The 27,840-nt window shown below is 39.8% G+C and overlaps 1 protein-coding gene across 1 annotated transcript; it reads right to left on the bottom strand.

Moving 5' to 3' along the window:
* Positions 1 to 215: 215 nt before the first annotated feature.
* On the bottom strand, positions 216 to 19,587 carry c7a (complement component 7a). Its single transcript, XM_067231412.1, has 18 exons — positions 19,564 to 19,587; positions 19,276 to 19,367; positions 18,619 to 18,730; positions 17,683 to 17,824; positions 17,431 to 17,581; positions 17,208 to 17,346; positions 16,570 to 16,713; positions 10,324 to 10,567; positions 10,033 to 10,149; positions 9,679 to 9,845; positions 7,554 to 7,782; positions 6,673 to 6,841; positions 6,483 to 6,570; positions 5,923 to 6,055; positions 1,238 to 1,426; positions 953 to 1,055; positions 664 to 848; positions 216 to 556 (listed from the first exon to the last, which is right to left on the bottom strand). Exons 1-18 carry the CDS (start codon positions 19,585 to 19,587, stop codon positions 378 to 380), a joined length of 2,607 nt encoding a protein of 868 aa, XP_067087513.1. The 3' UTR covers positions 216 to 377.
* Between the last annotated feature and the right edge of the window lie 8,253 nt (positions 19,588 to 27,840).

Raw genomic sequence — 27,840 nt, 5'->3', positions numbered from 1 at the left:
GTCAGGCAGAGCTGAGCCTGGTTAGTATGGAGATGGCCAAGAGGAGAATGAAACATCCACTTCCAAAGAAACAGCACAATGAGGAACAGATTGTGGAAGTATTTCACCACAAGGTTGTTGTTATCTAGTCTTTACACTTTAAGTATTGTTTAATGTGTGTTGGCTCGGCAAAAAAAAAAAATAAGCGTGGAGAACAAAAGAAACAAAGACTTACATTATATATGGTTAATTAACCAAAGTGGTTGTTTTAATATAAAAAATTTGTATACTTAATGTAACCATTCAGTACACCAAAACAAGGATATGGTATAAGATATGAGCAATACAAGAGAGAGTAAGATGAATGGAGGGGAAAACATCGTATCCTTTAGGCATGCTCAGGCTTCACATGGCAGGATGCTGACAAGCGTTATCTTCTCTCCGTTGCACCTTCGCCGTCCCGCCTCACACTCTGTCATTGTCTGGGAGACAGAGGCGTCGCCAACGCGCGCACACACACTCAATCCTGGGCCAACACATTCAGTTTCGTCCTTGCAGCGACACACATTGGTCTGGTCTATCAAAAGAGGGCAGTTGAAAACAGTTTGAGATGACAAAAGTGTTCAATCGAAGGTGTATATCTGTTTTATATATCAAATGATATGCCATTGATTACATCTATACCATTGCAGGTCTGCCACAACTGGCACTTATTGCAGGGTGTTGATTCATGGTTTGGCCACTCGCAGCTGTTGTCCTCTGCCAACTTCATGCTCATTCCCATACATTGAACAGCATGCATCTTGCACACGCTGATTAGGTCTGTCCGCCCTCTCTTAATATTGGTGGCACACACCTCCAAAGATGACCTGGCCAACGCAGCAACAGGAAAATCATACTCTGTATACTTAAAATATTTCATTTAGGAAAACAATGTAAGATTGATGAGAGAAAATATTGTAGGAGAGCATACGGGCATTCATTGGGAGTTCTGCATACACATGCTTGGTCCACAGTTTTTTCCCAAGATTTGCACTTAATATCTGCAGTGCGGGTGGGGTCTGGTGCTGCAACCTCTGTAAAAAGTAATGGTTGGATATGGCTGTTGATTTAAGTTGGCAAACTGATACAGGTTTATAATACAAATATACTGTATACATTATATTGGGTGGACACATATGTGAGACCATTAACACAGATCATCAAGTGTATTGGTGTTAGCTCTGCTCAGAGTGCTGGCAGAGGCAGAGGAACTTACCTTCACTACATTCAATGTTTTGTGGGTTTGGTGACCATTTCAGACTGGAGTCACATATGATCTCTTTTTCTCCAAGTACTAATCTGCCCTGAGGACAGGAAAGTGTGATCTTCTGTCCTATGTCATAGGAGTTGTTCCAGACAGACGCTGTGACTTGATCAGAAAGTATAGGAACACCACACTTTGATCCTGGGAATGACAAGTATAGAAGCCAGCAGATTAAACCAGAAGAAGGCCAAAGAGGGACAAAGATGAGAAAAAGTGAGGGAGAGAGAGATGGAATGGTTGAGCAATATGATCATTTAGCAAACTGTTCTATCCAAAGCAACATATAGGCCAGGAGTGGAACCTGCAAGCTTTTGATCTGCAGAACTGGATTCAAACAGTCTAGCACTGAGTTATGCCCATCCCCAAGGATGGACAGTTTGAAGAAAACAAATGAATGTAGCCACAAGCAGCAATAGCAGATTTATCCTGAAAATGTATCCAGACAAATGTTTTATTGACATGCTATAGAAATGTGTCTCAAACATCTATACAGCCTTTCAAGGGAATTGGATCAAAGGGCGATTTTACATTTTTTACATTTTTAGTCATTTAGCAGACATTCTTATCCAGAGCGACTTACAGTAAGTACAGGGACATTCCCCCGAGGCAAGTAGGGTGAAGTGTCTTGCCCAAGGACACAACGTAATTTTTGCACGGCCGGGAATCAAACCAGCGGCCTTCTGATTACTAGCCCGATTCTCTAACTGCTCAGCTCATTTATAATTTACCTTTAATGTCATTGTTTTTGTAGATATGAAGTCGCCACCAGACACGGTCACATACGGCAAGTATCAATTTCATAGGTTGAAGTGTCATTGATTTATGGACATGTGGAATATAAGCAATAGTTGTCAATTTACCAATATACAGATACAACTACCATATTGGATTTGTCGTTTTGGCCAATTTTCACTGTACAGAAATAGAAAGTGGCGGCCATTCTGTGTTCTTGAGGCTTTTTGTTCTTCATGAGAAATGAGGCATGTGTGCCAAGTTTCAGATATTTTGGACAAATGGGATGGAAATACCATCACTTTGAATTGTGTTGTAGCCTGTAGCGCCACCTATGGGCAAATGTGGGCCATTTGTGGTGTGGGAGTTACTAGTGGCCTGTAGTTTTAATGTGCCAAATTAGAAAATGTTTTACAAAGGAAAACTTGAGTTATTGTTCAATTTAAGGGGAGAAGAAGATTAAACTAGAAAGGTTATAATTTCTGGGGAAATTGTGGCAGCCATTGTGGCGGCCATTGTGAATTGTGGCGGCCATTTTTGGGGAAATTGTGGGGGTGTTCTTGCGTCGGTTGCAGATGGGTATGTTTCTAGGCTGTGAATATCAACACCCTGTATTTTTGTACGCCCTTCAACTAGGTAGCTAGCTCTACAATTTACCGGGGCTAGGTCTGAATATAAGAGCAAAACAGCTGTAGAGCTAGGTATATGCAGGTAGCAACGCTAGTGCTAAATAACTATTTAGCTGGTCGGCTCCATGACGCCAGGTAAGTAGGGCTTGAGAAACTGCTCACCAAAAGAACGAAGGGGAACCCACTTGTCTAACAGACATGTTCGTAGGTACCTAGTGAAAAGTAGCCTTAACTTTCCTAGACTTTTAGCTACGGTTCTAATGCTGAGGGCTCGCTGATATTGCTGTCTGTCTTACTAGAACTGCGTTGTTGCTAACGTGTGCTGACCAGTGTTGGGTGGTCAGACTACTTTTGTTAGGTAACGAGCAACTTAACGCGTCAGTTATTTAACTGAATGAATCAATTACTAGTTCCTTGTTCAAACAAGTAACGTGTTACTAAATTTTCTTTTGGTCGCGAGCCCTCATGTAGCTAAAAGTCTAGGAAAGTTGAGGCTACTTTTCGCTAGGTACCTACGAAAATGTCTTAATCTGCTAGACAAGTGGGTTCCCCTTTGTTCTTTTGGTGAGCTGTCTCACGAGCCCAATTTACCCAGTGTCATGGAGCCGACCAGCTAAATAGTTATTTAAGACTTGCATGTACAGTAGGCCTACGTAATGTCACATTAAATAATGTATTTGAACTCAAGCTTGTGTGATGCGTTGCTGTATCGTTGCAGCGGTTTAGGTTTAGGATTATATTACAGTAAGTAAAATAGTCTGGTTCAGTACATAAGTGAAGTGAACACCATTTTGCTACCATATACCTAGCTATAGCTTAGCTTCGTTTTGCTCCTCGATTCAGACCTAGCCCCGGTAAATTGTAGAGCTAGCTAACTACTAGACTTCTGCCTTCCATTTTACAAAATTATGTATTGATTAAAGAGTTTCTTGATTCAAGAACTTCATGCAAATATTGCTTTTCATTATGGTGGATTATTACCTTGATCCGTCTTGCTGTATAATGAGGATTGATCATGTTGTAGGCCTATGCGAGTGATACTGAATATTCAGTACAATATGTGCTTTTGCTGAGGTCAACCCATTAAATGTGCCTCCTGGGCATAAGAGTGACCAAGGTGAATTGTCTTAGAAATAAAATACTTTTCTTGATGTAACGCAAAAATAACTTAACGCCTTACTCTCTAAGCAAGTAAGTAAGTAACTAGTTACTTAACAAGACACATAACTGTAATTAGTTACTTTAAAAAGTAAAGTTACCCAACTCTGGTGCTGACGTTGTGACGTGTGCTGACGTTGTGACGTTAGGCTAGCACTGAGGTCCCTTGGTGCACACAAGGCACTTTTTGCCACAAAAACGTTGTGGCCTCTTAAACCGTGCAACGGAATGTAGATCCCAATACAAGGCCGAGTAATACAACGCAATAGAAAATAAACAATATACAGTTGGGGTATTTTTAGATCTTAAAAAAGCATTTGACACTGTTGACCTTGACATCTTACTAGAAAAACTGAAACATTATGGCATAAGAGGGGTAAGCTCACTCTTGGATAAGTAATTACTTAGAGAAAAGGCAACAATATGTCCAAATAGATAATTGCAAGTTACAATTGGTGCAGGTAACATGTGGGGTTCCCCAAGGCTCTGTGCTGGGCCCATTGTTTTTTCTGTTATACATTAATGATATATGGGAGGTTTCCAAAGTATTACATTTCATATTATTTGCGGATGATACAAACTTATTTTGTTCTGGTGACAATCGGAATACAATGGAAAAAGAAATGGTAAAACTAAAAGATTGGTTTGATTCGAATAAACTAACATTAAATATAAGTAAAACGAAATGTATTGTATTTGTCAATCATTCATCGAATACAATAGGTAAATTAATTAAGTTTAAGTAGAAAGGGTGTCAGCTATTACATTTCTTGGAGTAATTATAGATAATAACTTAAATTGGAAGCCCCATATATCTTATACTAAGAACAGGATTTCCAAATCAACTGCAATATTATATAAGGTTAAAGATTTCTTAAATGAAAAGTCATTATATACTTTGTATTGTTCCCTTGTGCTACCATACATTACTTATTGTGTGGAAGTATGGGGAAATACATATAAAACAAACACCAATCCAATTGTTATGCTTCAAAAGAGAGCCATGCGAATAGTAACGAAAACCACCTATAGGGAGCCAACAAACTCCCTTTTTATTGAATTAAAGGCTCTAAAATTTTAAGAATTAGAACTAAAAACATTACAAATAATGTACAAAGTAAAAAAACATCAGTTGCCAGAAAGTATTCAAGGGGTGTTCACGGAAAGAGAATGCCAACATGACTTAAGGGGATCTTGTATATTCAAAAAGAGCCAAGTGAAGACCAATGCTAAATACCATTGTATTTCTGTAAATTTATGGAACAGCTGTCATGCGGAACAAAAAATATGTGGGACCTTTAGTAAGTTAAAGAAACTATTTATTATTGTATATGAAACAATTTAAAGATTGATAGATGAACAATGTTCATCAATGTTTTTGTTGTATTTGAACTGTGCAACTCTATTGCATAAGACATATTCATCTTTTTGTATTCTGTTCAGATCTGATTGTCAATATAATAATGATGTAAGACAATAATTATTTCTATTTATTTTATTAAGATATGAGATGTTTTCATAAAGGGTAGGCATTATAAGCATGAGCTTCAGCCTACACCTGTTTCAGACTGCTGTAATTATGCTTTTGTTTGCCAGCTCAACTGTGTGAAACTAAGTTGTTTGTCTGAAATAACAACGCAATCCCTATCAAAACGAACCTTTTGACACCAACGTTGTCTATGTAGCCCAAATATTGAGGGATCCTTAGGGGTGGGAAAATAAAGAATAATAAAGAATAAATATGGGAGTCAGGTGGCTGAGCGGTTAGGGAAGCGGGCTTGTAATCAGAAGGTTGCCAGTTCGATTCCTGGCCGTGCCAGATGACGTTGTGTCCTTGGGCAAGGCACTTCACCCTACTTGCCTCGGGGAGAATGTCCCTGTACTTACTGTAAGTCGCTCTGGATAAGAGCGTCTGCTAAATGACTAAATGTAAATGTAAATGTAAATATATATGAGAGAGAACTAAGGTTGTTTTCTTGCCGAAGGCAGGCACACCAAATAATACCACCAATGACAATAGGTTTTCTCCTGAAGGAGCAATCCAAATAACAGTAGGTTTCCACTTGACCTAGGAATCCCAATTACAAAGCACATTGAGTCATTTTAACACTGTCTTACTCTTGCAATGTTTGTCAGGTGTCGTCCACGTTTTATCACTTTTGCACTCAGCAGTCTTTTCACCAACCAGATAGTGACCATCAATGCAGGTGTACTCAACTGTAGTGCCTATCAAATGCACATCTCTGGGGTTCTGAGAAAGAGGAAAATACAGGGAAACTAACTCAAACATATCCACAGAGATGGCAAGTGAACAGATGGGAGAGATGTTCATGAATGGTACTGTGCCAAATAGCTTAGCAAAACACAAAATAACAGTTCAAAATCAAGGCCGTAGAATAATATGACATACTATGTAGTACAGGACATAGAATAAAGGGTACCTCAAAAATAGCCAGAATTGTCAATGAAAGCATGTCAATTATACATTGTCTACACTGATTATCTTCTGTTTATTTAGAGACTAAACCTGTTTACTTATTATTCGGAAGTGTTATGTTTTGTCCAGTATGCTCCACCAATATCTAAGGCTGAACATTTGTTTTCTCCCATTGAGTTAAAGTTGAATAAATTGTGTATGACGTGTTTGAGGCAGAGCTCCAAAAACAAGTGCTCCTCACCAGGACAAAGCCATTGTATAAAGGAGGAGGAGATGTGCAAGCCTCCTTTGCTGGCAGAGAAGAGTCAAAGCACTGAGGTTCCATGTTCCTATAGCGAGAAAGAAAGAGACACAAACCGACAAGGTAGAGGTCATTTACCAGGGTACCTACTGAAAACTCATGCATCAGCAGAGACTTAGAAGGTCCTTACTTGATGTCCTCCAGATCATCATCACAGGGTTCTCTCTCTGCAGTCTCGCCAATACAATGCTGACCGCCATTTTGAGGGGCAGGGCTATTGCACTGTCGAGTTCTCCTCATCACACCTCCAAAACAGGAAGTCCAGTCAGACCAGCAGGACCACCTTCCATGGATCACACCTGGGAGAGAGAAGGAAGGATGTAGTGATGGAGATAATGATGGAGTGGAGAGTAAAGAGAGATGGACAGTGAAGGAGAAAGAGAAGCAGTGTGGAATTGTGAAAGTGTGAGATGTGCTGTATGAGTGTGTTTCTGCATATGTCTGTACAGATTATGTAATGGTCATGCCAGACAGCAAACTCCAAGCATGATTGTAGGAGTACATATTTTCATTTAACTCAGCCAAGATAGAAACCAAAGAGGATTGGGGGGACTAAGAGCAGCAGTAGGGTTAAAAAAAAACAACATTTTGGATGCTTATCTCGAAAATGATGTTCATGGCTCTTCCTACTTTTGAAAGCACTAATCATTTTGGTTTGTCTCGGCAGGAGACTTCTTTAGAGAAGCAAATGTAAAGCTCCTTGGTGGACAGTCCAGGTTGAACAATGTTTATGTCAACATGTACCTTAAATCCAGTGAAGTGTATTTGTTGTGGTGTTTGTGCTTAGTTTTTCTAATCTCAATAGTTCCTGTACCTTTTTGTTTTTTTATTGAACTCCAAGTCACCCTAATCAGTACCATTCAGTTTTTATCATAGCTTTTACAGTATAATCAAAACCTGAGCCTCACACACATACAACTCACTCTCAGTCTGCACACCTTATCACTGGACACCATACCACACAGCACCACTGTGTACTACACCATACCACTGCACCACAGTCTGACCTACCTGCCTGTTCCTCCACATCTGTTCCAGTTTCACAAGCATCACCTTTGGTGCCAGGCTTACAGAGGCATTTACAGATGTCTTTTTCCCTTAAAGCGACACCATTGTTCTGGCAAGGTCTACAGCGGCAGGTGTGTCTCTCTGCGAGGTACTGTTCTATGGCCTGCCTCAGGTAGATCCTCTTTAGCCCCGCACACTGGACCTCCTTCACCAACTCAGAGATGGGGGCCAGCTAAGACACAACACCACGCCACAGGACGTTATGACTACCCAACAAGATGTATGAACACACAAAACGATGTGATATAACACAACATAAAATAATGAACAGTGCCATCTTGTGGCACGACTGTGATATATACAGTTAGGTCCATAAATATTTGGACATTGACACAATTTTCATCATTTTGGCTCTGTATACCACCACAATGAATTTGATATGAAACAATCAAGATGTGCTTTAAGTGCAGACTTTCAGCTTTAATTTCAGGGTATTTACATCCAAATCAGGTGAACGGTGTAGGAATTACAACACATTTTATAGGTGCCCCCCCCCCCTTTTTAAGGGACCAAAAATAATTGGACAAACTAACAATCATAAATCTAATTGTCACTTTTAATACTTGGTTGCAAATCCTTTGCAGTCAATGACAGCCTGAAGTCTGGAACCCATAGACATCACCAGACGCTGGGTTTCGTCCCTGGTGATGCTCTGCCAGGCCTCTACTGCAACTGTCTTCAGTTCCTGCTTGTTCTTGGGGCATTTTCCCTTCAGTTTTGTCTTTAGCAAGTGAAATGCATGCTCAATTGGATTTAGGTCAGGTGATTGACTTGGCCATTGCAGAACATTCCACTTCTTTGCCTTAAAAAACTCTTTGGTTGCTTTCGCAGTATGCTTCGGGTCATTGTCCATCTGCACTGTGAAGCGCCGTCCTATGAGTTCTGAAGCATTTGGCTGAATCTGAGCACATAATATTGCCCAAAACACTTCAGAATTCATCCTACTGCTTTTCTCAGCAGTCACATCATTGATAAATACAAGGGAACCAGTTCCATTGGCAGCCATACATGCCCACGCCATAACACTACCTCCACCATGCTTCACTGATGAGGTGGTATGCTTTGGATCATGAGCAGTTCCTTCCCTTCTCCATACTCTTCTCTTCCCATCATTCTGGTACAAGTTGATCTTGGTCTCATCTGTCCATAGGATGTTGTTCCAGAACTGTACAGGCTCTTTTAGATGTTTTTTTGGCAAACTCTAATCTGGTCTTCCTGTTTTTGAGACTCACCACTGGTTTACTTGTGGTGAACCCTCTGTATTTACTCTGGTGAAGTCTTCTCTTAATTGTTGACTTTGACACAGATACGCCTACCTCCTGGAGAGTGTTCTTGATCTAGCCAACTGTTGTGAAGGGTTTTTTCTTCACCAGGGAAAGAATTCTTCTGTCATCCACCACAGTTGTTTTCCGTGGTCTTCCGGGTCTTTTGGTGTTGCTGAGCTCACCAGTGCGTTCTTTTTAAGAATGTACCAAACAGTTGATTTGGCCACACCTAATGTTTTTGCTATCTCTCTGATAGGTTTGTTTTGATTTTTCAGCCTAACGATGGCTTGCTTCACTGATGGTGACAGCTCTTTGGACTTCATATTGAGAGTTGACAGCAACAGATTCCAAACACAAATACCATACTTGAAATGAACTCTAGACCTTTTATCTGCTCCTTGTCAATGAAATAACAAACTCCCTTTATGAGAGAATAACATACACCTGGCCATGGAACAGCTGAGCAGCCAATTGTCCAATTACTTTTGGTCCCTTAAAAAGGGGGGGGGCACATATCAAATGTGTTGTAATTCCTACACAGTTCACCTGATTTGGATGTAAATACCCTGAAATTAAAGCTGAAAGTCTGCACTTAAAGCACATTTTGATTGTTTCATTTCAAATCCATTGTGGTGGTATACAGAGCCAAAATGATGAAAATTGTGTCAATGTCCAAATATTTATGGACCTAACTGTAAGTGACACAGACACAACATGAACCTATGCATGGCATAGGTCAGTATATTTGATTTGATCCTGAGTTTGTCTCTGTCTGACAACAGACCCACGTGACTCTCTCTTACCTTTTCTTTAAACACCCCTGGAAAGCTCTTGAGTGAGTCGGCCCAGTTCTTGTAGATTCTCCCATTCTCTGTTGGCTTTCTTAGGTCTATGTGTTTCAGGCCTTCAACATGCTCGGTATATCCTCCAGTCAGAATTACATTTTGTACAGCGTCACTCTCAGAAAGGTCTGTTCAAATGACCAAATGTTGATTTTTAGTTAATAAATAAACCAGCTGTGAATATTCCCTACTTGAACGGCATGTCAACACTTTTCTGATGTGAGAACAAGACAATCCCAATAAATCCTCAATATAAACATTTTCATTGTCTTCATAGTCTTCAGAGTTATACGTGTCCAGGTTACATGATCTCACCTTCGTTGAATGGCACTTTATCATCGGAGTCCTTTGTGCATTTTTCAGTCGTCCATTTAATAAATAGAAAGGAACGTTTTTTCTTGACGCACTTATTATAGTCCCACTTCACAGACTCTGTTGACACATTCAACAGGGTCAGCTCTCATAGAAATTGTACAGTATTACAGTGCGTGTATTGTACGTATCTATTTTGGGAGATGCACGTGTCCAGATTTGAAGTTGTTTATACTGTCTTTATGTATGTATGCTATACTTTATGTAAATAGTATGATGGTGTCAGACTCTTACCAATCTTCTTAACTGTCTTCTCGTTGAGGCTGATGACGATTCTTAATTTACCCCCCAATGTTCCCCTAGTTCGGTAATGGGTTCCAAATCTCTCAAGAACCTTGCTGTAGCTGGCATAGTCATACACATTGGGCAGCCGAGTCAGAGCTTTCCAGAACTCCTCTGAGAGAGTGAGATAGCGCGGGGCATTACTCTGGTACTGAGCCATCTCTATTTCATTGTCGATTGTCATCAGCATGTTTTTCTGCAGTAAAGAAATATAAGTTATTTCCTGGTTCCGGGTTGAACTAAAGTGGTTGAAAGAAAAATTTAATTATCTAATTTGTACCCGAAAAGTGTTCTTTAAAAGTCTGTTACAAATATATCTTAATGGTTCAAGGCAGTATCTTATCAATTTGTTTAGCAGATTGAACACTTTATATTACACATAATGCAAAACAGAGGGGTAGATGGGATGACTCAACACCTCTTTGATCAATCACCTTCTGACCTCAACCACAGGACACCTTCCTGTACTCGGAAGTCTATTAAAAATCTAAGATGACGATCCATCTTTGGGTCCATCTATGCCATGACGTTTGCATTACAAATTATCTCAACAAGACATGCTGTTAACCTGAGTTTTCCAAACAACAGGAAGGATAGATGATTGCAAGCTTCATTGTGACTGTTTATCAATTCCAAAACGCAATTCTTATTGGTAACTTTTACTAAACTCACACAGACTCAGTCTCACAATCCCACTTTGGATATTCACCCATTGACAAGATCTTCAAATGAGCCCTCAGACACCAAAACAGGCTGAACATTTATCAACCCTAATCAAACATAATGGCCATGTGTCAGTGTCGACACTGAAGCCCAAGTTGCTCCTGATGGCCAAGCTAGCACCTTGCATGGCAGCTCCACCTCCGTCAGTGTGTGAGTGTGTGTGAATGGGTGAATGAGAGGCGTAAAATGTAAAGCTTTTTCAGTGCCGCTAAAGTGGAAAAATGCTATATAAATGCAGTCCATTTACCATTTTTATACCATAACTATAGTATGGGCGAAGCTAGTTCGGGCATGGCACTTGGGCATCGTGCGTCATATCACCCATCGCCGTGTTCTTAGCCCATAGGCTTAGCTCGATAGGCGGAACTATAAAGTTGTGCACATGCACGCACACGCATCCTCGATTACCTTAGTGTTCTGCGCTTCTGCCACCCACCACCATCCCCTTCTCCCCCATGTTGGGGGATTTAACTCATTGCTCCCTGCCTCATGTCATGCATGCTGCAGCGAGCGCTTCCCCATGTACATCCATTCCGCCAAAGTTAAACCTATTCTCATGTATATGAATAAATGGTTAAATCAATCATGTGTGTCTTGACTGAACTAATGTTCTCTTGTCTGCATAGCATTATACATTTTTTCAGAATACTAACTTTTAAATTAAATGTTTCCTTGATTTGCTATAAGGTAATCAAGGTTATGCCCTGTACTTCATTATTTAAGTATCTCATATTCTTAAAACCCTGCTACTGTTATGTTTCTGTCTCGTCCAGTCCTTGTTTTATGTATGTCTGTCCAGTCTGTGTTCTAGGTCACATACCCCAATACTCCGGTCCACATCTTCCAGTTCACCTCCCAACCACACACACCTGTTACCCATATATCATTACCTGCACAGTTCATCTACCCTGGTTTCCCACAGACTCATTGCCAGTGGCTACATCGCCTCTGCCCCTGTGTACCACAGACATCAATGGCTACCTAATTCCATTATTTGCTATCTACGGCTTGCACTTGGGTTCACCTGGCACTCCCCGGGCAGCCTGGGGGGTGTTCCATCAAAGTCTCACTTGGGTAAACGTCAATTTGGACTTAAACCTCAAGCCGTTCCACTAACGTTTCGTTCAACTAACAGGCAACGCTAATTCAAGCCAGACCTCCATAGACTGTGCAGCCCAGATCAGGCAATTGTCGAAAAGAGGAGTTGTGTCGCAAAAAGCACAGCGTAAACCAGCAGTTTTACGACCGTTAAAATTAGTAAATTGTAGGCCTACCAAATCTACTTAACATAACTATATGTAGTTAGGCCTACTGATAATTAGCGTAATTTGATGAGCTGTCTGAAACCGTTCTGAAGTAGCCTATGGCCAATATTCTCAACAGGAGATTGAGAATAATATCCCCAAAAAAAACGTGGCAGCAATTGAAAATTGTAGGATAAAATTAAAAACACTTAAGAAGGCCATGGTTAATTGCACTTGATGTGGGCTAATAATGTTTTTGTCTTCACATCTTGAACAAAATTAATAAATTAGCCTACTTCTTTTTCACACACATTTATTAACTGATGAATGATAAATGCTGAGCTTTAAGATAAAAGGGAAAGATAACCTAACCTAAAATGTGGATTCACTGAAATAAGTATTATTGCACAGATCCAGCACAAACTTTCAGATCAGAAGGTGAACCAAACTGTGTAGCACTTTGCTTGGCAGAACAGTCATTTAAAATTGCTCAGCATGACTAAGAATATATAATCATTATATAACACATGCATATTTCATCCAAATCCAATTATTACTATTCTGGCTGAAAGTGTATGGACAGCTGCCCCATATTTCCAGATTTCCAATTAACATAGTCTGCCTCCACAGATCCAGAGGGGGCTTGGACAGCGGCAAACTGTGGCTGTTTGAAGGGCAGGGGCAGAAAAATTAAAGGGCTGCTACTGCACGACATGGGCTCTCACCAGTGTAACAATGGGAATGGGACGACACCCCAAGTGTTGTCACAGCCTCACTTTGGGAAAGCATGACCTAGTGGGAACATTGTAGGGGAGACTGTTGGGCACAGCATCTAATCGTCTTCTTTGGAAAGGGCACCATTTGGGACACTGTCATGTAGGGGCAGCATAAAGGGCACTTCATAACAGCACCCTTTTCTATTGGAATTAAGGGCACGGGAGTAATCAAATATAGACCATTGTAAGGGCACCTTATAGGGTGTTGCATCACATTTCTCTACTATAAAGGAACTCATTAAGACACGTTTTGAAATGTATAGAGGGCACACTATCATTTATTGCGTTAATGGGCACCCTGGGCACTCAAGCATATTTCACAATGTGAATGGCAGACAGTAGGGCACTTTTTTCCACTCTAGAGAGCATTTTAGAAACGCTTTTTCAACCCTGGGGGCACCAGGCAGTCACCCCCTGAGTCTTACAGTGGGCCTGGATACACCCATGAGGACAGTATATTGCATCTAACATTGGGGAAGACAGAAGGAGAGGATGAAGTAATATAGAGGCTTGTCAACATATAGGCTACTTTAAACAATAAAAATGCTTTATATAATTGAATAAAAAGTCGCCTTGATTCTTTGTGTTTTAACATGACCTGGAAAACTGATGATAATATTCAGGTACTGCTTTAGAGCAAGTTATACCTTTCATATTTCCTGGCATAGTTGCCTTTGCTAAACCTTTTTAAGTCACCAACCCTGTTCAAGAATGTTATTACTTCTGTCTCCGAAGACCCTTGGGGCTGGTGGGATAAACGCTCTTTGTATAATCTGAGCACCTTCATCCACAGGGTTGTCAAAGAACGGATAGGCTAGACGCCCTGTTTAGTCAATTAACCAACAGCTTTTGAAAACAGTTAAAGTGACATTGTTTATTAACTTTTTTATTTAAATTAATACATTTTTTGGAGATGAAGTTAACACTTAAATTCATTCATGTCTGCACTTCAAAAAGTCTGCACTTATGTTTCCGAACAAAGTGCTTTGCGCGCGCGAATTTAGGCTACTCTGTTTGATCTTTCTTTTGACATTGTGTTTCTGCCTGTTTGAGATTATTGCAACACATGTTAGTTTAGCTCGATTTATAGACCAATTTGCACCCTACGTCACACGACTGTCAAGAAGCCTGAACTGCGCATGTCGGTTGCAAAAGACGAATTTCTCCCGGGTATAATACGAGTGTAGATCAGGTCATCATATATCTCTGGCCACTGGATTGCAGGGCTTTAAATACACTTTAAATAAACTTTTTGAGGCACTTGTCCTTTGGACAAGTACATTTCACTTGTCCATGCACAAAAGTCACTTGACCCCGATACCTGACCAAGTGATCGGGCAAAACTAGCCTGGCTAACGGAGGTCGCTTTCTCAGGCAAATGACGAATGAAACAGGCTCGGTTAAATAAATCCGAGATGCTGGCTATCTTCAGCAGGCTCGTATCTACATAAGGCAGTCCTCCCTGACTTTTTTGGTGTAGTGAAATATTGTGCCAGTGAGCGACCCGAGTCTGACTCTGAGGCTAACGTCAAAACAGTTTTTGCTGCCTAAGCCAACATTCCAAACATTCCATATGCTGTTGAAATATGATATTCATATTTATATGCAAATTTTAAGAATTTTCATATTAAATCATACACCTTAACTGTTGACACCATATTGAAGAACAGAACTAGGGGATTTTTATGATGTGAATAAATATATGATTACTTAAGGCAAATCATATTTTATCAAGGTGATTTCAGGCAGCCATTTTTTACAAAAACTTCTCCATCCACCATACCTCATCAGACAACTTCATTTTTAACCACTTTAATTACAAGATGGAGGAAAACTTGGAGCAGGTGGAATATCCACACATCTGTGGGCAATGTGGAACAGAAGACAGATTAGAAATATCATATTTTGATTAAAAGTTATGACCATTCTAGTGACTACATGGAAACACGTGGAAACATGTGGGAAACCTACATTTCTCTGCCCCAAAAGTAGCTAGCGCTATGGCTGGATACTCCTCTCGATAACTAAAAAACGTTGGAGTTTCTTCCACAATCGACCGAATTGGCCAAACAAGGCATGTACATTTATCTTACAGTGTATATAATCTAGCTAGTTAATGTTGTTTTTCTAAGTTTTTTAGAAATCTGCTCAAATCGAGGCTAAACAGTGCTACTAACGTCATTACTGCCTGTCCTGCCGGACACGGCAGAACGCGAGTTTTTTTCTGGAAAAAACTCGCATCACTCCCACAAACAAATTCTTCGTAAGTAAAAAGTTTAGACTTTTAATTGACAATATTGACAACACATATTAATAAACTTGTCTTTACTCAGAATATCGTCTCAGATTTCAATTCGAAGCTGTAAATCTAACACTGTAGGCAATCTCCCATGGTCTCCGCTCTGGCTCCGCCTCGAAAAACAATGGCTGCCGTTGCAGACGATACATTTATTTTCCCCTCCCAGTAACCCCTTAACCAATGATATTTACTTTGAGCTTAACTTGTCATGAGTATCTGGCAGTTTTCAGAAATAAAATCAGTGATTGGACGGCAAAGATATTAAGGCGGGTCTTATGGGTCTTTTTCGACCCATATTTGAATGGTCCGGCTGGATAGGGATAACGCCGTGAGAGTATCTGAGAGAATCTGAGTGACGCAGTCTCACTCAGACTTGTTTTACACAAATCACAAAAATAATCGAACCAGCTGGCTAAAAATCGAATTCCCATATCTCTTGAATGATGCCCTGCTTGACTCTTTTGGTGTAAAACTTTTGATGTAGAATTGACCGAACTGTAAAATTATGAACTTTGTGACATGACATGACGCGACCAAGACAAGAGACTGGCTGCCGCTTCGACAATGCGGTCTACCGGTCGACATTCTCACTAAAATTTCAAGACTTTCGTGACCCAAATCAAAATTCTGATGTGACAGATCAATCAATTTAGGCTTACGATGCTTTCGGGAAACGCACCCCAGGCTAGTTCCGAAGTAGTAAATTACCTTGATTACGTAGCTAGACCTAGAATAATCCACCTTAATGGAACGGAACTCTCGCTGAAATAAGCGAGACTTACATTTAGTCATTTAGCAGACGCTCTTATCCAGAGCGACATACATAAGTACAGCGGCATTCACCCCGAGGCAAGTAGGGTGAAGTGCCTTGCCCAAGGACACAACGTCATTCGCATGGCCGAGAATCGAACCGGCAACCTTCTGATTACTAGCCCGACTCCCTAACCGCTAAGCCATCTGACTTGGCGAAAAAAGTCTCGCTTTTCCTTAATCGACGTTGATGGAACACCCCTCCGGTTCATCACAGCTACAAAAACAACAATTCCTCAGTATGACTAGTTTTATCCATCGGTTTTTTATCACAAGTACTAAACTTGAGACAAATGCTATGATGTAAGTGCAGATTGAATACTGTGGACTGTAGACTGCAACTCACCTCATATTTTGTTTCTTCCAGTTTGTAGTTATAGTTATAGTGTCCTGTTGTGGTTCCTGTGGTTTTCTCTCTTTTTTCAATTTCCTTGAGGTATGACCACGTGCTTTCAAATAACTCATCACTGAATTCATTTCGAACAGTGACCTGGAAGTCACAGGAAGTAGGCAATATACAAAATGTATACAAAAATAAGTGAAATTAATTTTGAGATCTTAGAGGTATTGTAAATAATCATAATTATAATATAGAACAATAATATATATAACAAGAGGTAAACTGAGCTGGAAAACTATTGACAAGACTAGACAGCGTTAAAGATATGGCTACATGGATATGGCCAGGCTCTCATCACTGATATAATTGCAAACTTTGACTTGATACAGTATGTGCAACACAGTCAGTGCACACATGTTTTGGTTTATGGAGATTGTGAGTTTGTAGCAAAGTGGTAGGATTAGGAACTAGCAACTAGGATTAGGAATTAGCAACTAGTATTAGGAAAATGTATAAGCAGATGAGATCCTTAAAATTAGATCCATGACTTTGCTTGGAAAATAAGAGCATCTGCTAAAGATGACAATGTAAATGTAAAATCTGGATTGGAGTAGAAGAAAAACTGTGCTGGGCTATTGCCTGACCTCAGTATTGTACTTGATGATGCTCTGGGGCAACCTATAGCGTCTCCTGTTGTCACCAGAGAAGATGGTCCTGCATTGGCCCCCAAAGCTCTTGGTATTTATCACACTGCCTCTAGTCTTACCCGTTACAATATCAAAACTGTCAAGAAATAGCAAAGGACTGCATTATGAATTGTGTGTGTATTCTTGTTTCAGCAAGAGAATTAATGAAAAGTCATCTTACCCCAGTCCTAAGAGTTCTATATTGGGTGGAGGTTGATCAATGTCACATACACTAAATACTTGGCTTGGACACGTTTGACTCAGTTCATCCTGGTTATCTTCTTCACAGTCCTGGTCTCCATTACACTTTAGAGACATACTAATACACTGCCCTAAGGACACACCACACAAACACACATAAATATGTGAGTCAATGTCAATGTGATGATGGCATGGACTGGACTTGTCATTGGCTTTTGAATAGATTGCTTACCTGAACGACATCTAAACCTGTCCCCACATCCATCCTGCAGGGGGCAGCCTTGTGTTGTCGAACATTCCCTTCTCTCAGTGGGCCCTCCACCACATGGGTTTCCCCCAAACTGGGCATAAATCCCCATAGGACGGACCCGAGACTGAAAATTGAAACACCCTACATTCAATCTGCAAATATAGTTACAGTTTCTATTGTACCATTTTTTTAATATTATTATTTTATTTCCTATAAGTAGGCTAATATATTTTCAGTTCACAACCAGTAATAGCACATCTATGCAGAACAGGCAGCAGATCGTAAATATTATAACTGATGTCCTGTGGATACTTATCCATATTTTAGACAAAAATGCTCACATGTCTGCAGTCAATAGAAAGGCCCATAGCAATGTAATTTTATGCAAAATGTACAGGGTTGTAGCCACTGTCAAAATAAAATACCTTAACTTCTGCAGACTAGCTATAGAAAAAGGTAATTTATTTTTGAAAGTGTAGACCATGACAACAGTTCACTCCATGGAATGATTTCATTGTAATCAGTGGAATAAATATGATTGGTTGATTTGTTGTGTATATTGTTACTACGTGCTGAATGTTAAGGACTGTGCAAATGGGGTTTCATCTATGCAAAAATGTGTGTGGTATGTTACAAAGAAATGATGTTTACAATGTCTTCAACGATCGTCAAAATTATGGGAAGGTGGTGGATTTGGTCTATTTCGACATCATTTAGATTGAGTTTGAACAACTTTAAAACTATTTACGAACCAGCAATGCCAGTTGCATGACATAACAACATCCTGTGCACCATATTGTTGCTACTGTATCTTGAGTATAATTATAATTTAAAGCATGTGTATGTACCAGGTGATATGTTGTGGTAATTAGTGCTTGGAGAATAGGACAATCTTAAGATCTGGGCTTCACTTCTTACCTGTGATTTGGAGCAACCATCACACACGGACCACTCCCCCCAAGACCCCCATGTACAATGCACCGGAGCAACATGTGACACACCAAAACAGAAATTAGTAGTTTGGAACAACCTGAAAAAAAAGTATGAGGATTTCAACATCACATTTACATTTAGCAGACGCTCTTATCCAGAGCGACTTACAGTAAGTACAGGGACATTCCCCCCAAGTCAAGTAGGGTGAAGTGCCTTGCCCAAGGACACAACGTCATGTGGCACTGCCAGGAATCAAACTGGCAACCTATTGATTAATAGCCCGATTCTCTAACCGCTCAGCCATCTGACCATCTGATCATACTATAGTTCAATACTAGGCTAAGGCTCAATTGCATCCTAACAAAGTCTACTATACAAAGCTGAGACAGTAAATTCAGCAAAAGCAAAGTTTTAGTCTTGCACATACTGAAAAAAAATGAAAATCATGTTCTCCATCGAGACATATCCTTGCTAAAGTTCCCCTAATCCTCACGTCAATGTGTCAACTCTGAAATTCCTGATTTAATGGTAATGATTCAAAGAACTAAAGGGTCACTTTCACAACAACAACTCACAATAAAATGACGTACATACAAAATGGAGTACAAATATAACTAAAAATAATGTTTCTGTTTCTCTTACCATGGTATAGGAAGAGATACACAATTAGCTTCGCTCGGAGAGACCAATAGAGACAAGAGCCAGAGACAGGCTAGACTGATTGTCACACTAGTCTGAGAAGAAAAAGCAAGGAGGGAAGAGAAAGAAAGTTTTAGTCATAAAGAGATTCCCAGCAAAACAAGTTAGCTTTATTGATCTTTGTCAGTAAAAAGCTTGTATGTTAACATTATAATATGATACATTCCATCCCTTATATAATACACATATATACATTTGAATCAGTTATATTTAAAATGTTAAACATCCTACCTTCATGGTGAGAGTGTGGATCATTCTCTGATTCTGCACATGGCAAACAGTTCAAGCTTTGCAAAATTATTATTCCAGTTCTTGCCAAGGGGTTGGATACTTACGGGAAGAGTTCTTTTTTTTCTTCTAAGGAAATGTGAAGATAATGTTATGTTTATGTGTGTGTGTATACGTGTGTGTCCTTGGTTAAGAACATTGGGTTCTCTGCCAAGAGCAGTCTCTGGGGATGGAACTGACCTCTGGCTCTTCTGCAGAAAAAGCTATTAATTCCAGACGTGAGGACCTTCTTAGCCTCCCTCGTCCAACGCAAAACACAAGGGAATTATTTTAAATTAAAAACATACGCAAGACACATCTGCAATAATCAGTATTGCATAGTTGAAAGGCTTGTTATGTCTGTTGCATTGTGTAGCATCCAAGGCATTGGTATTCTTAAAGCTTACCTTTAGAGGTGGCGTGGTGTTTACATATTTGTTATTCACTTAATGTTCGTGGGTTGGATGAACCCAAACCAATATTGTGTTTTTGAAACATACAACTATAAAAAAAAAAAAAAACACTTTCTATAAATGTAGATATTCACCATTCACCATGCATGCTAATACGTTTTGTATTAGCATGCATAGTAGTAGTATATAGCCCTGCATGGACAAGTTCGTCCCTACATTTCTGATTTGATACAGCTTCATACCCCCACTCGTAATCTGAAGTCATTAGGTCATTAGGTCGAAGCTTTTAGTGGTTCCCAGTACCCATTTTAAAACTAGAGGGGATCAATCCTTCCGAGCAGTGGCCCCTAGGTTGTGGAATGCCTTTCCTCCCTTTATACGGTGTGCAACTTCTGTCGAAGCTTTTAAAAAGAAACTCAAGACTTTGCTATTCAAGCAGGCTTTTAGTTAGTCGAGGGGTTTTTATGGTTGTTTGTCATGTTTTCTATTTAAAATATTACTGTATTCTTAATTTGTAGTGTTATATTGCATTTTTTTGTGAAGCACTTTGTGATTTTTATCTGCGAGAGGTGCTATACAAATAAACTTTACTTACTTACTTATATTGGCTCTTCATTATTCATTATGCATCATAAACATTAAATTGCCATATCCTGGTAAAATATTTATTATTCTTCATTTATTTTTAGGTCACTGTCCAAGTATTGCAAAAATGAGAAGAAAGTGCATTTAGTTTGGAAATTCTAGGCTTACTTGATTGGTGACATGTTGGGTAAGGAATATAAATCTGTCTTGATGCTGGACATCAGCAGGTTGTTTGGAATGAGGAACAGGGGGTGAAGGGAGCCAGGAGAGAGAGAGACAGGACGAGGAACTGAACACACCCAGGGAAACAGACACAAAACACTGAGGGATCATCATTACTATCTACCCATCTGGACCCTGCAAGGTGGAACCCCTGAAAGGTGGAACTATGTTCGTGCTTTAGTCTTGTGTGTTGCACTTTTGTCTTGCATCCTGTAATTTAGAAACTGTTCTTGTTTAAGTTGTAATGTTCTTTGCAGCCAAGAAGACTATTCCCCTGAGTTTGGGCTATGTGCTATTTTTCCACTTTGGAGTGAGTACTTCTGTAACAAAGTGTGTTTTTACTTGACAGGTAAGATATATAACACAGAAAAATGTGGATTGAGTCTCAGTCTGGATGGGTTGAGCAAAGGAACATCCACAACTACAACAACAAAGTTCCCTACAGATGGTACCCTAAGGACAATCCAGTATTCTACTTAAAGAGTCAGGTTGCTGAGCGGTGAGGGAATCGGGCTAGTAATCCGAAGGTTGCCAGTTCAATTCCCGGTCATGCCAACTGACGTTGTGTCCTTGGGCAAGGCACTTCACCCTACTTGCCTCGGGGGAATGTCCCTGTACTTACTGTTAGTCGCTCTGGATAAGAGCGTCTACTAAATGTAAATGTAAAATTACCTAACCACGTACCATTGATATCTCTTTACGGGTGCGTTGTCTAAGTCATCAAATACAGTTTTAACCACACGTAAATATATGCTAACAAATGCCATTCCCCTGAATTTACTATAGTGGCAAACTTGAGTTATTTGTGTAACGTGAGTGCATGCAGCAGGGATACTCACAAGACACGATGACGCACAAGGACGGACAAAGGGAGCCAATACAGGGCAGGGTGATTACACAACAAACAACAGCTGGGTGATTGGAACAAGAAAAAGGAGGTACACTCTACGTCTATAATACCTTAACCCACCTCACTATGTGCAAGGCAGCCTTACTCGTTAGTTCAGTTAGAGCTGTGGTGGTCATTTGAACATTTCTATCTTTTTGAGGCCACAAACTCACCAACATTTTAGTACAAAGAAGTTTAAAGCAGGAAAGACAATGACAGCTTGCCAAATGGAAGAGGAAATGTGGCAAGCAACCAGAGAAATTGGAGGAATGGAAAGAAAATAACAACTACAGATGTGTGTGACACAGTAACCATACTGGTAAACCTCCACATAAACATGTGGATACATGTGAGCAAGGATGATGTGTGGTTAATGACAAGGTGATTGCACCCTATCTTTCCTATCTTGCTTATCAATAATATTTTTTTATTGTGTTGCACTTTTTAAACACTGGATGGCAACAGTGAACCTCCAGTAACTGTATGCTGTTTGGCTAGATCAGTTTAGGAATTTGACAACACTATGTTTATTGCATTCAATAACAGACTACGAGTACACTCTTCTACAATACAAGATGTTCATCAAAATCCCATATACCCCAATTTAATGGCATTCTGTAAAGCTTTTGACAGTTACAGTTAACATTTGCATTTGCTTCTCCGGATCCTTCATTTAATATGTTAGTCTGCAAGCAGAGAGCCAAAGTAATTGTTCTTCACAAATAGTAACACAGTACAGACTGTTTTCTGAAGAGCAGTCTTATTGCTTTCGCATTAGCGATGATACATCTGTGATGTTGAGGGAAGCACATCTCTAATTGCTGAGATACAATACATCAGCTGCCACTTGGAAGCTCAGGAGGCTGTGTGGACACAGGATGGTGACTTGCTAGCAGGGTAATGAATATCAGGGTCTTCTCAGGAGAAAGGATAATCTCTGTTTATTTTATATTTTATTGTATAGTTTATTTTAATCTAATTCCATTCTGATTCTGATTCTGGTTATAAATAATACACTCAGATTTTCTTTTTTGGGGGACATTGGCAGAATTCTTTTTTTTATTATTATGAGACTCGACTACATCTGGCTCATGTGAACATAAAGGGTGCCACACAAATGTATTTAGAGATGAGTGCTGGTGTGTTTAGACAGTAGGTGGTTAGCCAGTGCCTGGGTATATTACCTGTAGAGCACACAGAAGAATTACATGGTAATTAGATCTGTTCCATAAGTGGGATGGCCTTGTGTAAGTCATCCACCTTGTGAGTTGTGAGACTTCATATGCTCCAGCAGTACACTAGTGATATGAATGTTAGGTTAGCAGTGAGCATACAATAACATCCAATATTCTCAAGTAGGACATTGATTATCTTCTGCTCTAGGCTGAGCTCTGATGTCTGAATTTAAATCCCAAATTTAAAGTCTCTTTCTACCTTTCCCAGTTTACAATCAATTAAAGACATGACAGTAGCCACTTACTGTAGAGTAGTTGTACCAATATTGCTACAGTCCTGTAACAAGTATAATGATTCTCTATTTTGCTCTATCACCCTAATTAGGTGGCCAGTGGCTCAGTGCCTTGCACTGCTGCCTCATAGCAAGAAGGTTGTGGGTTTCATTCCGGAATGATCTCCTGGCCGTTTCAGCATGGAGTTTTCAGGTTCTCTCTGTGCTCATAAGGGTTTTCACAGATCGCTCTCCTACCAATGTCCCTGGCCACGCATGAGGTGAGCAATTCCACTTAGCTCCTTGTCGCCTTGGTTCCTGGTCCACATGGCCGATCACTGCTCCTGGCTGCCAACACAGGAAGGACAGCAGGATGGGATAATGCAGAGTTTCATTGTGAGGCCACTCATCATGTGTGTTGGTGTATACATACATGTATGGAAGATGGAGTTGCCTCCCCCATTTGCAGCAATAACAGCTGCCATTCTTCTGGGAAATGTGTCCACAAGATTTTGGAGTGTATCTGTGGAGTGTCTGAATGTGTGCCCATTCAGCATTTGTGATGTCAGCCACTGACGTTGAAAGACCTGGCTCGCAATCACCGTTTCAATTCATCCCAATGGTGTTCAAACCCGTTTCATGGAAGTTGATGGCAGTTTGGAACTTTGTGGTTAGAGATTTAACAGACAATTGAACATTTGAAACAACATGTGTCTCAACACTCTCTATGAGTAGATCCATAAATATAGTGGAGGACACAGAGATTGACACTGATGTGGATTACATGTTTTGTTGGCATGGTGAGCAATGAAAAAGAGCCAGAGAATCAGATGAATGCTGCTGAAGAGGATGAATAGCACCACTACAGATAAATGGGACTTTAGTCACACAGAAAATGGACACTGGTGCTAAAGTAAACCTGATCACTGTCAGACATCAAAGACATTTAAGAAAAGCCAAGAATAAACAACAAAAAAACGACAACACTTGGATTGAAAAACTACAATTAAACACATGCTTGGACACATGCAGGCTGAAAGTAACAAAAGAAAATAAGAAAAGTGTGCAATCTTCTCTGTTTTTGCTCAAGTACTTAATTCATTGCTTGAAGATGAAGCCAGTGAGGATTTTGGGCTTGTGAAAAGAGTATATTGAATCAACACAGTTGTAGGTGTGTCAGCCAACTGTTGACTTAATAGTACAGAACTTTTCTGATGTCTTCAAGGGTTTCGGTGTACCACCGTTCACATACAAAGTATGTGAAATATTCCACAGAGCCATGGTCACAACATCAATGGGCTGGATGGAGTTTGAGCCTGTGTTGATGAAATAATTGTTTGGGGCTCCTCAGTCCAAGAACAGAATGAGAGGCTGATGACAGTGCTGGAGTGGATACAAAGGAATGGACTGAATCTCAACAAAAGCAATTGCCAATTTGGAGCTCAAGAAATAATCTTCCTCCGCATCAAGCTCTCTGCACATGGAGTGCAGCCCGACAAAGACAAAATCACCGCCATACTCGACATGCCAAGGCCCACAGACAAAACAGGCATACTATGCATGATGGTGACGGTGAACTTCATGGGTAAATTCATCCCTAACCTACCAACAAAGACATCCTGCATCCATGAGTTCCAGAACAAGGAGAATGATTTTAAATGGAAAGCCCACCACGAGCTGGAGTGGCAAAAACAATCTTTGACTCAACAAAAAGGATCAAAGTGGCGACAGATGCCTCAAAGAATGGAAAAGGTGGAGTACTCGTATAGGCTGAAGGTGAGCACTGGGATCCGGTAGCATATGCATCCAGGTCCATCACTGAGATGTGAATGTGTTTCAATAGAAAATGAATTCCTAAAATTAGTGTTTCTGGTCTAGAAAAGCTCCATACCTACATAGTATGTACTGTATGTCCTGCCCTCCTTCACCATAGAGACAGGCCATTGTCCATTGGTTGCCATTTTCAAAAATAATCTGAAGGAGATTGCACCCAGAATAAAGTGATTGATGATGAGAATGCAGAGATAAGACTTTGAATTAATCTACACACCAGGGAAGCCCCTGATACTTGTCGATGCACGAGCACAATCTGGGAGATTGTGGGATATGGGGTGATTATGGTATTCTACTGTTGACCACTAGATGTTTTCAGGCTAGTTAACTGTTAGTAAAATTGCTGATAGCGGTTGAGTAAGAGGATGCTATGGAGAGGTAACATGTTGGCACTAGTATAATGAAAAAAGGAGTAGCACAAGAATTGTCAGTAAATCATTTCAAATGAACAAAATACTAACTATACCATATCTCTGCATTTTATTAAAAGGCACATGTTGATTGTGCTTTTAAGGAGTTTTCAAATGTCTGATCTTTAGTTTTTAATCACTCCAGCTAATGTGAAAATCATGTCTCATAGATAATAAGATGTGCTCAATTTGACCTTTCTTTTTGTTTTAACAAGTCCTTCAGAATCAGAAATCAGAATCAGAAAGGGGTTTAATCGCCATGAAAGTTTGCACAGACGAGGAATTTACTTTGGCAGGAAGGTGCATACATTCAACATATAGGGATCATAAATCTTGAATAGTGGTGTACAAGTCTAACTATACTAACAGTACAAGGTCTAACTAATACTAAGGGGCTGGAAGAATTTAGGATAAAATAAAAATATTAAAAATTAAGTAGCTATGATATACAATATAAAGATACAAAAATACAAATAGGTTAACTTAGTGCAAATAGGTCAAAGGTGCAAATATGGAAATGGTTTAAGAGAGTCTTAATCAGGCTCAGCTTAATCAGGCTCTGCTTAATCAGGCTTTGCTTAATCAGGCTCAGCTGAAGTGTCGGTCATCTCATCCTTTCTTCCTCTCACTCTTTTTTATTTCATTTAATTTTACTAACACAACTCTTTCTCTGGTCTCGCCTTTTGTGTAAAGTCTAAATGAAGGTTTGACTTCTTTTGACACAGATCCATCATTTTCATGATCCCATGACAATTAAGTTTCTCTGGTGCGAGGATATTAAATCAAGACCAGGCTTAGTCTGTCAGAAAACAAACCCTTCATATTGCATCTCAATCCATTAGTCCACTCTTTCACTCCTCCATTCATGTCAATCAGAAGAATTATTGCAGGTGGATAACCTTTGACAGAGAAGTAAGATTAGAGTGCCAACCATGCCATCCATTTTATATCGACCATATCTTTCTCTGTGGGACAATGTGGTACCATACAGTAGGTAAGAATTGATGAGCTAGCCCCTGCCCTTTCAATGAGAAAGGTGACATTTACTTTCCTTAGTTGGAAATGTTGCCCTCGGGATATTAACACTGAGGACACTAGGTGTGTACAACATTTGTGTCAGCCAGCACAACCAGCCAGCAAAGATCCAGATTATTTTATTATTAAAGTAATGTTCTGGTTAGGTTGTGCTATATTTAGACATACATACACAGGAACAGGACTTCCTGTCACTGTTGTCTCATATTCATGATCCATTCTCAGCCAAACTATATTCATCACTGCTGGATAAACACACCTGGCAGCAGAATGGCAGAGCCGGGATAACAGAGAGTACGCACACACACACACACATGCCTCCTCAACGACACTGCAGTCGCCACTGCCCGTCACCGTGGTAACAGAGTAGAATAACATGAGGACAGGAGTCAGTTGTATACCACAATGGAGACCATATTAAATCAGTGGTACAATTTTTTTTTTACAGATACATTTTTGCAGTATGATGCAAGAAAAACAACCAAAACAATCCCACTTAGGTTAAGTGTGACCATACACTTAACACTCTTTCGTGTTTAATTTCTATGTGCTGTCTAGTATCAGACCCTTTTTATATCAGCTGTTTATGATTCCTTCAACAGAAGCAATGAGACCATACAAACATCCAGTGTATTAAATGGACCAAAGTCTGTCTACAGTGTCAATTATGGGGGAATGAACCCAATGTAAGACATTGGGTTTCATTTGTAAAAAAAAATAAAAATAAGAAAATATATGACAGAACACTGAAGAAGCATAAAGGCGGTAACTACCCCACGGAAACTCTGGGACAGATTTTGTACAGGCATAGAGGCTTTATTTGATTGCCCTTGTTTCATTTAGAACAGAGTCAGTTTCATTTCAGCACACAAAAGATTGGTCTTTACATAATACTGCACAGCAATGGACCCAGCCCAACTCCAGTGATGGCAACTCATAAACAGATAGCAATGGCTACAATATGAGATTTGGGACTGATGTTAAAACTACTAAATCTGCATTCTTTTGAATCCGTTTTGGTGGATGATGGAGGTAATTGGGTTTGGGATTTCTGAGTAGTACATATGAAAAATATTTTACTGCAGGATATGAGGTGCACACTAATGAACATAATGTTTTAACAGGAATTCTGTGTTTCCAAGATGAAGTGTGATTACAATGACTTGTGTCATTGTGTGTCACCCTCCTAACACACACACACTCTTTTAATTCATGCGAGCTATCAATCAAACCCAAATACAACCAATATTTTCTTGGCATTTTCATTTACAATTGTACGGCAGTAAATTCATTGCACTTACACTATTTACAAGCTATCATATTGGTGATAAAGTAAAGTATTTTTATGCGTAAATTTTACACATAAAAAAGTATTTTCTTTGACAATAACAGTAGTAGGTTACACAC

This window comes from Osmerus mordax, chromosome 28 (genome assembly GCF_038355195.1).
Source record: "Osmerus mordax isolate fOsmMor3 chromosome 28, fOsmMor3.pri, whole genome shotgun sequence".
NCBI lineage: Eukaryota > Metazoa > Chordata > Actinopteri > Osmeriformes > Osmeridae > Osmerus > Osmerus mordax.
Note: the sequence above shows the minus strand (reverse complement) of the source record. Positions and strands in the feature narration are given on the sequence as shown.

Excerpts from the sequence above, each read along its gene's own strand:
- c7a (XM_067231412.1), bottom strand. The coding sequence starts at position 19,587 with ATGATCCACACTCTCACCATGAAG. Across the intron at positions 10,150-10,323 it reads GAAGACAGTTAAGAAGATTG|AGTCTGTGAAGTGGGACTAT; the intron begins GTAAGAGTCTGA and ends ATGTGTCAACAG. Across the intron at positions 1,056-1,237 it reads AAACATTGAATGTAGTGAAG|AGGTTGCAGCACCAGACCCC; the intron begins GTAAGTTCCTCT and ends TACTTTTTACAG.